The 15,581-nt window shown below is 35.4% G+C and overlaps 1 protein-coding gene across 1 annotated transcript in view; it reads left to right on the forward strand.

Moving 5' to 3' along the window:
* Positions 1 to 15,581, forward strand: part of FANCL (FA complementation group L) — a 53,281-nt gene that overhangs the window by 32,477 nt on the left and 5,223 nt on the right. The window contains exon 8 of the mRNA XM_054575418.1: positions 13,992 to 14,142. Within this exon, the coding sequence (XP_054431393.1) occupies positions 13,992 to 14,142 (151 nt within the window). The remainder of the gene's footprint in view (positions 1 to 13,991; positions 14,143 to 15,581) is intronic.

The following is a 15,581-nucleotide window of genomic DNA, read 5'->3' on the forward strand; positions in this document are numbered from 1 at the left end:
AATATATTCTATAGTTTTAAAAGTTATACTTTTAAAATATTTAAATAAGTATTTAAGTATGAGATAAGAATTTGCCTGTTTTGTATAAGGCAAAGTACAAAATTTGGATGTGCCATCTTCATTTGTGGAGATCAGGGATGATTTCAATTTTTCTTTTCACATGCCATTAAATATTAGAACATTTTCAAAATATAATATTTACCTATTCTTTTAAAGTCTAGCTGTGCATTGTAAGTATTTTGATGATGTTACCAGGGCTATGAACTCTTGAGTCTTTAGACATGACAAAAGTGTTGGTAATGTGTTTTGAAAGCAAGAAGTAATATCAGACTTCTGTGCTGTTTTTGACCTTTTTTCATTGACTTTTTGGAAAGAATTCTGCTTATGGTAGGGTTTTTTTTTTAAACAATTTCTAAACTGTTGTTCTTAAGCAAAATAAATGTTACTATTTTAGTCCAATAGCAAACTTATATTTACGAGACTGTTAGTAGGTTCCAGATTCTTAATTTTAAAAAATTCCTTGTCTGCTTTTGTACACGTTATCTCTGGATTCAGTGTTTCTGAACTTTAAATTTGGAAGATCTTTATTTTCCTTTCTTTTTGTAAAATAATAGACATGGTTTTGTGGCATCCATATTAAAAATGGGTAATTTTCCTTATGGTCCCTGTCTTCCTGCTGGGTTGATAATGTTTTGATGTATTTTTCTTTTGCTCTGATGAGAGGTCTGCTGCTGCTGCTCTGACATATTCATTTGGATGAATAATTATAACTTGCACAATGTCAAGCTGAAGATGGTAGGGTTTTGTGCGTCATGACAAGCCTAGTAGCCAGTGCAGGTGTCTCACAGCATGATCAGCAACAGCCAGTGTATTCTGGCTCAGAGGAGACATTTAGAGTAGTAAGAAATCAGCACCAAGGGCAAGGCTGCTGCTACTACTGCTGCTGTGATGTGTGCCAAAGAAACACAAAGTGCTTCTCAAAGACAAGTGACTGCACACCTTTTTTCAGATATTTACTTTGTTTATTCCATTAAATTTTCCTTTACAGACTGTAGTAAATAATGTGAGAGTGCACCGTGATTTTTATCTTACTCTACCTTCTAACATAATACTCCAAAATGTATCTTTAACAGTCTGCCGTCTTTTGGACTTTTACATACAGGTCATATGTGTGAGCATTGTTGATTAATGAGAAGGTAGAATTCTCTAATGTAAGATTTTAAGTGCACTGATATTAGTGATTCTATAAGAAACAAAATTCATTTTCTCCAGGTTGCTGACCAACCCAAAATGCTTGTTAAAATTTTAGTTACCTATAAACGTGCCATTAAATGCAGGCTTGGTGAAGTATTCTTGCCAGGGTGATTGGAATTTTCAGATTTGCTATGATACAGTAAGCAGTAGTCTTTATTATATTTTTGACATGGAAATCTCATATTCTTGGAATAATGCCATGAATGCAAGAAGAGCAAAACTAATGATAAAGCCTCTGGCTGATTACCTGATGGTGAATGAAGACATTTGTAATTAAAGGAAACAATCCTATTATATAGCAGGGAGCATGATCCATTAGTTAGAGGAGCAGACTAGCAGTTGGGTATCCTAGGTTCTGTTTACAGTTCAACCATTCACTTAAATGTATAACTTCAGACAAGTCACATGACTGCCATTTACCTGAGTTCATATTTATATGGAATAATGAACTTTTTCAGAGAGATGTTAAGAAGAATAAATTTGGTTTTAAACAACAAGGGGCAGGGGGAACCACTCAATATCCACTGTAAGAATCCTGTGGAAGCTCTTTTCTGACCTACTGGATTATCTTTCTTACTATTGTTCTCTTTGCTCTCTTTGCTGGAGAACTCATAGTACTGGGTTTTTGTTCACTCTTAAGTTGGTTAATTAAATATGCTTTTGTTTTCTTAATAATCTTATTGTTGTCAAAATAATGATAAAAAGACATAGCAGCGATCGAAACAAATTTCATTCATTATGGAGATACATGATATGGTAGAAAAAAAAACAATGTGACTTATTGGACTTAGTAACCTATTAAATGCCCTTTTTTTCCAAAAACATTTTTAAAGTATACTTTATTGATTATGCTGTTAGAATTGTCCCAATTTTTTTCCCTTTGCCCCCCTCCGCCCTGTACTCCTCTTCCCTCTAGCAATCCCCCCGCCGCCTTAGTTCATGTCCATGAGTTGTGTATGTGAGTTCTTTGGCTTTAACATTCATGTAATAATGGCTTGATGATGATGAATTCCTTTAGCTTTACTTTGTCTGGGAAGCACTTTGTCTGACCTTCCATTCTAAACGATAGCTTTGCTGGATAGAGTAATCTTGAATGGAGGTCCTTGCTCTTCATCACTTTGACTACTTCTTGCCAGCCCTGTTTTGTCTGCAAAGTTTCTTTTGAGAAATCAGCTGACAGTCTTAAGGGAACTCCTTTGTAGGGAACTCTCTGCTTTTCTCTTGCTGCTTGTATGATTCTCTTTAACTCTTGGCATTTTAATTATGATGTGTCTTGGTGTGGTCCTTTTTGGGTCCAACCTGATTGGGACTCTCTGTGTTTCCTGGACTTGCATATCTATTTCCTTCACCAAATTAGGGCAGTTTTCTTTCATTGTTTTTTCAAATAGATTTCCAAGTTCTTGCTCCTTCTCTCTTCTCCTTCTGGCACTACTATGATGTAAATGAATGTTGGAATGTTTAAAGTTGTCCCAGAGGCTGCTTACACTATTCTTTTTTTTTTTTTTATCCTTTTTTCTTCTTGTTCTGATTGGTTGTTTTTTGCTTGCTTATGTTCCAAATAATTGATTTGATTCTTGGTTTCTTCCACTCTACTGCTGTTTCCCTGCAAACTGTTCTTTATTTCAATTAGTGAATTCTTTGTTTCTATATGATCTTTTTTATGCTGCTGGGGTCCTCACTAAGTTCTTTGAGCATCCTCATAACAAGTGTTTTGAACTCTGCATCTGATAGATTGCTCATTTCCATTTCAGTTAGTTTTTTCCTGGAGTTTTGATCAGTTCTTTCATTTGGGCCATGTTTTGTCTCCTTGTTTAGGCAGCCTCCCTGCGTTTGTTTCTGTGCATTAGGTAGAGCTGCTTTGACTTCCTGGCTTGGTAGTGTAGCCTACTGTAGTAGGTGTCCTGTAGGGTCCATTGGCACAGGCTCCCCTATCATCCAAGCTGGGTATTCAAGATACACCTTTCGTGTCAGCGGAGTACACCCTCCTCTTGTAGTTGAGCCTTGGTTGCTGTTGGCAGATGAAGGATTTGAGAGGGTTTACCCAGGCCAGTTAGTTGCAGGACTGGCTGTGACCACTGACCACCAACTTCCACCCTCCGTGGAGGATCAGCTGTGCAGGGGCAGGGTGGTGGTGCTCTGATGTGGTCTGTAGCGGTCCACTGGGTGCACTGGCCCTGGGGTTTCCTGGGTGGTGCAGGCCAAGGTCAGGCCCACCTGTGATTTGCCCGGAGCCACCCTGCAGGAGCTATAAAGCAACCTGAGATGGCTGCTACTTGTTCTGGGTGTGGAGATTCCCAGGCCTGGGGCTCACTGAGGCCAGCTGTTACTTGTTTGATTTAGGAAGTTGTAAAGCATGAGCCAGTATGAGCCATTCATATGGTAAAACAGCTTGGGTGGGCCCATAAGTGGTGTAGGGCTGAATCTCTGAGGATCTCCAAGGCCAAACAGCGTTAGCCGTCAATGGAGTCTCAAATATGATACCCATCTGCCAGCTTTGTGGCTCTGCAGGGGGAGGGCTCAGCAAAGGGACCATGGCCTCTGCTGGCCCTGGCGCCAGGCAGTTCAGGTTCTCCCTGAGCACCACTGGTGCCTCTCAAGCTGCTGCCCTGCTGCTGGAGCTCAGAGGGAGGGAAGGAGTCTGAGTAGGTGTGTGGGTTCTTAATCTGTTAATGTAAATTATTTTTTTGATTTCTTAATGTTAAACCAATCTTGCATTCTTGAAATAAACCCAATTAGGTCACAAAGTATTTTATATCAGTCAATCAACTGGAAAAGGACAACAAGCAACATAGTTCTAGTGATAGTGTTGGAGAGAGAGTAAAATTAGATGTTTGTATTTAATTCACCTACCTTACTTACCTAGAAGCTTTAACTGTCCTTTCATATAATCTTAAATGTGTTGTTTTTACTTTGTCTATTTGAATTCTGATGAACAGGTTAATATTTTCATAGTTTTCACCAGTGGCCTCTAGTTAAAGAGAAGCATTGAAATTTTAAATAAATATGCCAAATGTGAGTGGAGTTTCTAATTTCCAACTAGAAGCAAATGACAGAAGAAAAAATCCTCTGATTTATTTTCCCACCCACTTGTGTAATTTGGTGGGTGTTAGTGTGGGAAGTTTAGGGTTCTTTGGACATTCATAGAACTTAAGGAAGATAAGTAAGGAAGCTGACTCACAAAGATCTATTAGGTAAGTTATATATTAATTGTAGTGCCTTATTAGGTAAAATTGTATAGCCCTCATGGTCAGGTCTTCTTTTAATAGTTAACTCGTGAAAGTACATAAACAAATGCAAGAAGCAGTAGTTTTCAGTAGGCAACAATTTAAATACAGTAAACATTTTTTTATCTACTAGGTATAAAGCACTGAGCTGGAATCTGAGGATATTACAGTAAATTAGACGGGTTTTAAACCCTAAGTTAAGTTTTCAAGAGTAACTCTCAGTGGTAAGGAGAGAGGTATTTAAAAAAGATAATTTCAATAAAATATGTTGAGTGATACGATGAGCTGTTTTGATAAGTTAGAAAAGAGGCATGTGATCTAACCTGATGTAGTCAAGCAAGATTTCTGGATGAAATACCTGTATTACTTAAGCTCAGTAACTTTCAAGGAATGAGAAGTTATGATTGGGAGGAGAGTTGAAACTTCAGGAGAGAACAGCGTTAGCCAAAGATCGAAGGCATGAAATTGGGGGAGATAATGCATGAATTACACATCATTTGGTTCTCTGTGGACTGCAGCTTTTGCTGGAGTTAGGCCAGGTGTGCTGTGCTAATTCTGTTGAGCTTGGGCTTTATCCTCAGTGTTGGGGTTGTATGGAAGAAGTGTGACCTAGTCAGAATTTTGTTTTATAATAGCATATCTCAAAGTGGTTTTTTTTTTGTTTGTATGGTTTGCTTTGGTTTGGGTTATTTATAAGGGTAAGGTGAAGAAAGGACTCTATGATCTAATAAATTTATGAAATTGTAGCTTTAAATTTTGCTATTTCTTGACCTAGGACTTCTCAGATTTCTTAAGATGCCAAGGTGTATTAAAACTTTTCTGCATAGCTTTCCGCGCCGCCCCCCCCAAAAAAAACACCTCTCTGGATTACATTTCAGGAAGACATGTTTTTTTTAAATAGGTTACTCTGTCAGTATAGAGGGTTCTAAATGAGGGTGGCAAGACTATAGTGAATGAAGGAAGTTGACTGAGAGGCTGCTGTGTACTTCCATGCACAAAGTAACTAGGGTTTGTTCTAGATTAATTGTTGCTGGATAAGAGAAAACGAAATGGAGAAAATTTCACAGGTTATATTGATAGAACTTACTAATTTTCAACATACACTTGACAGATATTTCTTTCTTTGATCATTTGTTAAACAGTTGCTACAATCATTCTGTAATGGCTTCAGACAAAGTGAATATGTTTTATTTCACCTTGTGGGCAAATAACTTTTTCACAGGACTTAAAAATAATGGCAAAACTTTTACACGATTAGTGGTTTGTTATAGTCAGAATAAAATTAAGTATACAAAGAGGTGAAATGTTCCGAATGGATTGCTTGACAGAAAATAGCATTTGCTTAACTAGGTTTAGTTATAGTGGTACCTACAAAAAGAGTTGAGAACATCAGTGAAGCTTGCAAATAAGATCAAATGAGCCAAATGTTTAAGAGAGTTATCTCTTTAAAGATATCTGATTGGAAATATTGCAATTAATATTAAAATTAAATTTCTTAAAAAGTTTAATCTCTTGATATTTCCTCCTTTTTTTTGAAGCCTTTTGAATCCCTCAGAGATAAAGAAGAAAATGATTATTAGAGGATTTATCTTCAAGTATTATAGGAAAGTATAAAAAAAATTAGAATGGAAAGCATCTGTTGCAAGTACCAGAAAATTATGCTATTAATTTAAGTGTCATCAGAGCACAAAAGATCACATTTTGGGACTGTGAGAAAATTATTAAAATGCTGGAAATAATAGTACTTAAGATGGAGATATTATACTCTATGATCTGGTTAAGTGACTGACATTATTATATCACTTCAGGTATTATAAAAGTAACAAAATGCTTTTAAAGATAATAAGCGTTACATTTTGAGATTGGCAGTGTTCACACTTTTCTGCTTAAGTGCTTTTCTAGTTTAACATAATTTAATAACAGTTATGGGGGAATAGCTAACATCTTAATTCCCATATATATCTTTTCTCCTTCATTCTTTGATATGTACACATTTTATATATCTATTATATACCTATAAGTGATAAAATTTCATTCTCTAAGTGGTAGGTTTAGGAACAGTTACTCTTCTGCTTTTGTCCTTGCTGTTAGAAATGTTCTCATTTTCTAAATTTTTCAAAGCTTCTAATTGTTGAGAAGTCTACTGCAAAGAAAGTACTGCTACGTAGATCTGTTATTGTCCAGAAATCAGAATGAGTGTTTTTTTAAACAGCTTTGTTGGTGTATAATTGATAGATAATAAACTGAACATATTTAAAGTGTATAATTTGGCAAGTTTGATAAATGTTTACACTGGTGAAATCATCCCTACAATCAAGATAATAAAAATTTCTATTACACCCAAGTTTCCTCCTTTCTCTTTTTAATTCCTCATTTCTCCCTTGTCTGATCCCCAGGCAACTATTGATCTGCTTTCTAAAATTTTATATAATTCTATGTACTTTTTTTTTTTTTTGGTAAATACACACACACTCACACACACACACACACACACACACACACACATTTTATTGTTGTTCAATTACATTTGTCAGCATTTTCCCCCATTACTCTCCCCTGCCCTACCCACCCCCACCTCCCACATTGAATCCCATGCCCCCCCGCCCTGTTGTCTTTGTCCATGGGTCCTTTATACATGTTCCTTGACCACCCTTCTCCTTTCTGCCATTATTCCCTTCCCAGAACCCTCTGTTTACTGTCAGTTTGTTCTTTATTTTATTTTTTTATTATTTTTTATTGTTCAAACACATTTGTCCCCATTTTTCCCACCACCACTTTCCCCTGCCCCACTCACCTTCACCTCCCACCCTCAATCTTCCCCTACTTTGGCTTTGTCCATAGGTCCTTTATACGTGTTTCTTGATTTGACCCTTCCCCTTCTGTCTGTCTGTCTGTCAGTATGTTCTTTATTTTCATGTCCCTGGTTCTATTTTGCTTGCTTGTTTGTTTTGTTGATTAGGTTCTGCTCATAGGTGAGATCATATGGTGTTTGTCTTTCATTGCCTGGCTTATTTCACTTAGCATAATGCTCTCCAGTTCCATCCATGCTGTCGGGAAAGGTAGGAGTTCCCTCTTTCTTTCTGCTGCTTAGCATTCCATTGTAAAAATGTACCACAACTTTTTGATTCACTCATTACTGATGGACACTTGCGCTGTTTCTGGCACTTGGCTATTATAAATTGCGCTGCTATGAACATAGGGGTGCACAGGTTCTTTTGAGCTGGTGTTTTGGAATTCTTAGGGTATAATCCCAGCAGTGGAATTGAAGGGTCAAAAGGCAGTTCCATTTTTAGTTTTTTGAGGAAATTCCATACTGTTTTCCACAGTGGCTGCGCCAGTCTGCATTCCCCGCAACAGTGTACTAGGGTTCCCTTTTCTCTACATCCTCACCAGCACTTGTTTGTTGATTTGTTTATGATGGCCATTCTGACCATTGTGAAGTGGTATCTCATTGTGGTTTTAATTTGCATTTCTCTGATGGCTAGTGATGCTGAGCATCCTTTCATATATCTCTGGGCCCTCTGTAATTCTCTTCGGAGAAGTGTGTCTTCAGGTCCTTTGCACTTTTTTAATTGGATTGTTTGTCTTCCTGGTGTGGAGTCATGTGAGTTAATTATATATTTTGGAGATCAAACCCTTGTCCAAGGTGTCCTTGGCAAATATATTTTCCTACACGGTTGGTTCCCTTTTCATTTTGCAGATGTTTCCTTTAGCCATGCAGATGCTTTTTAAGTTGATGAAGTCCCATTTGTTTATTCTTTCCTTAATGTCCCTTGCTCTAGGGGGCATATCAGTGAAAATATTGCTACATGGACTATCTGAAATTTTCCTGTCTTTTATGGTGTTGCAACTTATATTTAAGTCTTATCCATCTTGAGTTTATTTTTGTGTATGGTGTAAGTTGGTGGTCGTTTCATTTTTTTCCATGTCGCTGTCGAGGTTTCTTTCCTCAGCATAATTAGAGCTTCATTCATGTTGTAGCATATAATAATAGTTCATTCTTTTTATGGTGAGTAGTAGTATTCCATTGTATGGATATATTTTCCACATATTGTCCACTTAGTGTTGATGGACATAATGGGTTGTTTTCAAGATTTGGCTATTACATACAAACTGCTGTGAACATTATATGGATATCATTATATGAACCATATGCTTTCATTTCTCTTCAATAAATACCTAGGAGTGGAATGGCTGGGTCGTATAGGAGGTGTATATTTAATTTTTTAAGAAACTGCTAAACAGTTTCCCAAAGTGGTTTTGCCATTTTACACTTCCAACAATAGTTTTTGAGAGTTCTTATTTCTCTGCATGCTTGCTGATGTTTGTTATGGTCATTCTTGTTTATTTTAGCCTTTCTAATAGGTGTGTAGTGGTAGCTTATTATGATATTAATTTGCATTTCCTTAATGACCAGCGATGTTGGCGATGTTGAGCATATCTTCATGTACTTATTTGTCATTCATACATATTCTTTTTTTTTTTTTTGGTGAAATTTCTGCATTTTTTTTTTGGCCTAAAGACCTAAATGAGATATGTACCATATTCATGGGTTAAAAAACTCTATATTGTTGTCAGTTCTGTCCAAATTGATCTATAGATTCAATGAAATCTCAGTCAAAATCCCAAGAGATTCTTTTTAGAAACTGACAAAATGATTCAAAAATTTATATTTAAATACAAAGGGCTTAAAATAATTTTTAAAAAAGCCTGAAAAAGAACAAAGTTTGTTTTGTTTTGTATCTACCTTCTTGGTAGAATGTAAAAAAATTGTTTCTCATCATTTCACTAACTGGTACTAATATGTTTTGAAAAGAATTGAGACTTAAGCATACAAAAATTCATCAGTGGGTATTGACAGTGTGGAAACCAGACCACTGATTTCTTTCACTAAAGACAGAGTCTCTAGACATGGAGCTAATGAGGACTTCATCTGCACCCCCTATTTACTGGCTAAGCTTCATAAGAAAAGGTGACATCTTTGAAGGTTTTTCAGTAATGATACAACCTAATCTTCTGATGGTTTATGTTACTTGTTAACTATGAATAAGAACCAACAACCTGACCTTTCCCTGTTTCACTTTTGGGGCACTTGATTCATGCATGTCTTCCAACATAAAAATTGGAAAGCATTGCCAAAATAGTCTGACTGTGCTTCAGTATTATAAAACTTGTCTGGAAAAAACAATAAATCTGTTAGTTTTTTTGTAAGGTCATGATTTGGTGACCTTTGAACAGACTTTCTAATGGTTCATAATCTCAAGATTTAAATGTCAAGTGTATCATACTAAACAAACTGTTCAGAAATCTTTCTGGTTGCGTTCAGAAGTTTTCAGTGAATCAATGTAAGGATCCCATATACAGATCTTTTCACTGAGAAGCCCATATACGGAATGGTCCAGATATTCTGACTTCATGCAGAGAATTTTATTAAGTCTCTTAGGTGAACCTAATATTAGATTGATCGTTCAATATTTTTATACTTGCTATTTTCAAATCACATGAAGATGTCTATTTTTTTCTTCAAGACTAATACATTCTTGTATTCTTCTGACCTTTGCTTTTAACACAGGAAGTTGGACTCCATATCAGGGAATGGCTCCCGTTAAACTTAACTCTTCTACTTGCTGTGCATGTAATGTTGTAGATAATTTTCTAACTTCTGGTGTTCAGGCTGTGCCATTTTTTCTTGTTATAGCCCTATTCCACATAAATATGGACCAACAGACAGACAGGCACACACAGATCAAACAACCTATTGTGGTTGGAATGCCTTCATCATGGGCCCTAGCTGCAAATCTTCGGAGTAGGTAGAGTAGGATGTAAAGTGTACTCTTCTCACCTTGTTTTATATTTTCTGTCTCAGGATTTCTTCCCTTCCCCCCGCCCCCGCCGCCACCCACATTTTAAGGATAAGAGGTTGCTGGGTTGTTTTTCATCCTTTCCTCCTCTTCCCTCTCCCACCAGAGCAAGGCTCAGGTGAGAGGCTTCTACATCATTGTCTTTGTTTCTGGGATACTTTTCTTCTCTGTAAGATAGTTTATTGCTTTTGAGATGCAAAGCCTTTTGTGTTTCATTATAGCTTTTTAAAATACTCATTTTTGTTGTCTTTTTTTCTCGTTTTTGTTTCAGTCTTGAATCTTTGTTCCTCTATTTCATTTCCTTTAATCATAGTGCTATGTGTATGTGCAAAGAAGGATGCCATTTTCCTTTGGTTAGTAAATTAATGAGTTGCAATATTCTGGGCATTATTTTTGGATCTTTACCATATTTAAGGTATATAGTTGCTTTGTTATTCCTGCTAGGAATTTGAGGTTTCAAACCAATTCCAAAAATTCAAAAGTTTTGGAAGACTGAAAAATTTCCCTACATTTTAGAAAATAATAGCATTATGCTAAGTAAATAAGCCAGTCAGAGAAAGATATGTACCACATGATTTCACTTGTATATGGAACCTAATGAACAAAATGAACTAACACGCAAAGTAGTGACAGGCTCAAAGATAGAGCAGGCTGACAACTGTCGGGGTGAGGGGCACGAGGGATAGAGGGATTGAGCAAAAAAAAAAAAAGAAGAAGAAAAACTCATGAATACGAACAACAGTGTGGTGACTGCTGGGGGAGGCATGTTGGGGAAGGTGGAAGAGGGTAAAAGGGGGATAAATGGTGATGGACAGAGACGTAACTTGCGCTGATGAACACTCAGTGCACCGTACAGATGAGCTTTGTACAATTGTGCACTTGAAACCTGGAATATTTTGTTAACCATTGTCACTCCATGAAAATAATGGTAGTTGTATAATGCATCTTTCAGTTCTTACTTAAATACATGGAGATATAGAATGTAACCCAAATATTTTGATTTTGATATGTAGTTCTTTTTATGAAAGAAATGATTGCTGTACATTATATGTTATATTTAATGCATATATAGTTATATAATTTGAATTATAAAATCTGTTTACAAACAAGAATTGGAAATGGAGTATATTACAGTAGTCGAGATCTGGAAATATAGATACTTTTAAGTGGACAGAATGACCTACTTTATGGATTTTCAAAGTTATATTTAGAATTCTTGTAGAGCTTGAAGTCACCTTAGAAGCTATCTAGTGCACACCCACATTTATAGATGCAATGTTAAGGCTTCCAGAGGTTGAATTTGTCTTGGTTAAGATCAGATACTTTTTTACCATCAAGATTAGAGCTGTGTTCCCCTTATGAACTGGATTCTTTTATCTTGGTATCAGACTTCCACATAGTCCTGACACACGGTTGAAATATTAGTTTCATTGAATTCAGTATATTTTTCCCTATACTGTGGATATAATGAAATGAAATAATGGCCATAAGACCATTTCTCTTTTTACATAAGCTCATTTATATTTTATGATTTTAAAATTAATACATTATTGTTGGGAATGTGGAAAAGTACAAAGAATATAAAAATTGTCATTAAAAAGCTTTTAAAAATGTTTTTTTCAATTAAAGTCTACACACAATGTTGTATTAGGTTTAGGTGTACAACATAGTGATTAGACATTTATGTAATGTACAGTGATAACTCTTAGTCCAGTACCCATCTGATACTGTATTTAGTTGTATTATTGACTATCTTCCAAATGCTGTACTTTACGGTTCCATGACTCTATTATAATGGCCAACTTGTACTTCTTAATCCCTTCAATTTTTTCACCCAGCTCCCCAACCCTCCTCCCATCTAGAACCATCAATTTGTTCTCTGTATCTTTGAGTTTGTTTCTGTTTTTCATTTATTTTGTTTTTTAGATTTCATAAGGTATTTGTCTTTGACGTATGTCACGTAGCAAAATAGCCTCTGGGTCCATCCATGTTGTTGCAAATGGCAAGATTTTGTTCTTTTTTATACCCCAGTAATATTATATATATGTACCACATCTTCTTTACCCATTCATCTATCAAGGAATAGATTGCTTCCATATTTTGGCTATTGAAAATAATGCAGCAGTGAACATAGCAGTACGTATTATCCTTTTGAATTAATGCTTTTGGATTTCTTTAGATAAATATCCAGATGTGGAATTGCTGGATAATATGCTAGTTCTACTTTTAATTTTTTGAGGAACCTCCATATTGTTTTCCACAGTGGCTGCACCTATTTGGAATCCCACAAATAGTGCACAAGAGTTTCCTTTTCTCCACATCCTCACCAACACTTGTTTGTTGATTTATTGATGATAGCCATTCCGAAAGGTGTGAGATGACATCTCATTATGGTTTTAAGTTGTACTTCTCTGATGATTAAGTGACATTGAGCATTTTCACATGTCTATTGGCCATCTGTATGTCCTCTTGGGGAAGTGTCTACTCAGGTCCTTTGCTCCTTTCATAATTGAAATGTCTTCTTGGTGTTGAGTTGCATTAGTTCTTTTTTGTTTTTTTTTTAAGATTAAACCCTTATCAGATGTATCATTGGTGAAAATGTTCTCCCATACAGTGAGTTTCCTTTTCATCTTCCAGAAGGCTTATTTAACCGTGCAGAAGCTTTTTGATTTGATGTAGTCCCATTTGTTTATTTTTCTCCTTTGTGTCCAATGCCCAACGAAATATATTGGCAAAAATATTGCTACATAAGATATCTGAGATTTCACTGCCTATGTTTTCTTCTATGATTTTTATGGTTTTGTGACTTACATGTAACTTTTTTGCCCATTTTGAGTTTATTGTTGTGTATGGTATAAGTTGGTAGTTTACTGATTTTTTATGTTTTGCTTCTTTGAAACAAATACAACCCTTTTAAAAATTATTTTAGTTTTGATTGATTTTTATAAAGAAATTTAGTAAACAATAGTATCTTTAAAACATATCACATTATTTTGAGAAACTTTTGACTTTGAAATATAAATTTTTAGAATCAGCAATGGCTTTGTTCTTATCATTTAGTGAAAATGTATTTTAACTTCCATAAAATGTATTTAACTAATTAGTGTTTGAAATACTGAATTCAGAAATTGGCTAAAAGTTTAACATCAAAAGAAATCTGGTAATTTGTTTGATTTTTTAAAAGTGAAAAACCTTTCATACTTTTCACCTAATTAAATCTTAAAAGTTATTTATTCATAATGCTTAAAAGTAATTTAATCAAGTCACAAGTAGTAGAGCATCAAACTTGATATATACAGCAAAAATGAAAATGCTTTCATGCTAAAATTGCGTACACTATGCCCAATGTTACATACATTAATAAAGTTGTCCATACTTATCTTCTTGTGTTAGTAATTACTATGCCATATGTAGTACAAAATTCATCATAATGAAAAGTTTTTAAAATGCCGTACATTCTTGAGGATTGCATAGTCCTGTTAATATTGATGCAGGTGAAACAGTAAAGCAGGGAAAGTTGACTCTTACTTGACTAGTTTTAGCTGAAATGAAACAGCTTAAAATTTCTAAACTGAGTTGTATTTTAAATGAAAGATTATCTGCTATTGATAGTGCTTTATAACTTATTCAGCTTTCATCTGTCTTTTTATAGAGCTCCATAATAAACATTTATAGTCAGTTTTTGGCAGCATTGGAATCACTCAAGGCATTCTGGGATGCTATGGATGAAATTGATAAGAAGACTTGGGTACTTGAGCCAGAAAAACCTACACGGAGTGCAACAGCACGCAGAATTGTAGTAGGTGGGGAAAAAGGATTAATGAGGCTTTTTCTTTTTAAGGTGTTTGATTGTATTTTGTATTAGGAAAATTAATCTAAAGATGTCATTGGACTCTTGGGTGAGAACTTTCTGCATGAAGTCAACTATTAAAACTTTTGGGGATGAACGTTTTTATTACTAAATATTTAAATACACGTATTTCAAGGGTAAAGGGCAAGTACTGAAATGTTTTGTTATACAAGTTGATGATGCCCTGACTGGTGTGGCTTGGTTGGGTGTCATCCCCTGAAGAAAAAGGTTGCTGGTTTTGATTGCTGGTCAGGGCACATGCCTAGGATGCTGTCTGTCCCCAGCTGGGGACCATAGGAGAGAGGTAACTGGTCAGTGTTTGTCTCTCATGTTGATGTTTCTCTCCCTTTCTTTCTCCCTCCCTCCCTCTCTAAAAAAATAAATAAAAAGTGATGATTCAGTGGAGGTGGCACTCAGAGATAGTGTTAATTAGCTTTTAGTTAGCTAAGCAATAGGGGAACAGGTTTTTCAAAATTTACTTAGGAAAAAAAACTATGTTAAAAATAATGAAGTTTTCATCCATAAAACTAGAGATTACTGTGAACAAATCTGGGAATATTTTCTAACAAAAATATAGAGGATAAAAGAATCTGAAATGGGCTGTGCATATCTACTTTTTGTACACAAAAAGCACAAAATAATTGAATATATTTGAACTTTTTTTGAACTATTTTATAAATATAAATATATGAAATATTATATAGCCATAAATATCATCCTTTAAATGTCACCACACTGTCTCTATATAAAATGATTGTTTTATTTCATATGAGCAAGCAAAACAGTTTCTGAATTTAGCCTCTCAAGATTTTGCTGTTTCCAGGAGTGTCCAACCCGGGGCCTGTAGGCTGCGTATGGCCCAGGATGGCTATGAACGTGGCCCAACACAAAATTGTAAATTTACTTAAAACTATGAGACTTTTTGGGGGGGGACTACATGTCACAATGTGTTTAATATGTGGCCCAAGACAACTCTTCTTCTTCCAGTATGGCCCAGAGGCACCAAAAGGTTGGACACCCCTGTTTCAGACTTCACACTAATTACCGTTAGCTGGATGGGTAGAAGATACCTATTTATATCTTTCCTCCTTGTTTTTCTAGCCTAAATAGATAATGTTTTTACAAATCATATATTCCAAAGGCTATTTTGAAATTCTGACATAATATCCCAATTAGTAAGCCATTTTTATGGTTTTTTCCTAAGCACAGTAGATTATCTGGGGCAAAAGAAGTGACATATTATTAGGAGAAGAGGAAAGTATTAATTGTACAGCAGATCTACAAATATTACTGTTGCCCAGTTAAAGTCTAACAGTGTTTAATATGGAATAATTAACCGAATTTTGGTGTATTTGTGAACCAGTAGATATTAAGAATGAAAATATTTTCTTC

This window comes from Pteronotus mesoamericanus, unplaced genomic scaffold (genome assembly GCF_021234165.1).
Source record: "Pteronotus mesoamericanus isolate MK-2021 breed Mesoamerican mustached bat unplaced genomic scaffold, CSHL_Meso_final contig_291, whole genome shotgun sequence".
Taxonomy (NCBI): Eukaryota; Metazoa; Chordata; class Mammalia; order Chiroptera; family Mormoopidae; genus Pteronotus; species Pteronotus mesoamericanus.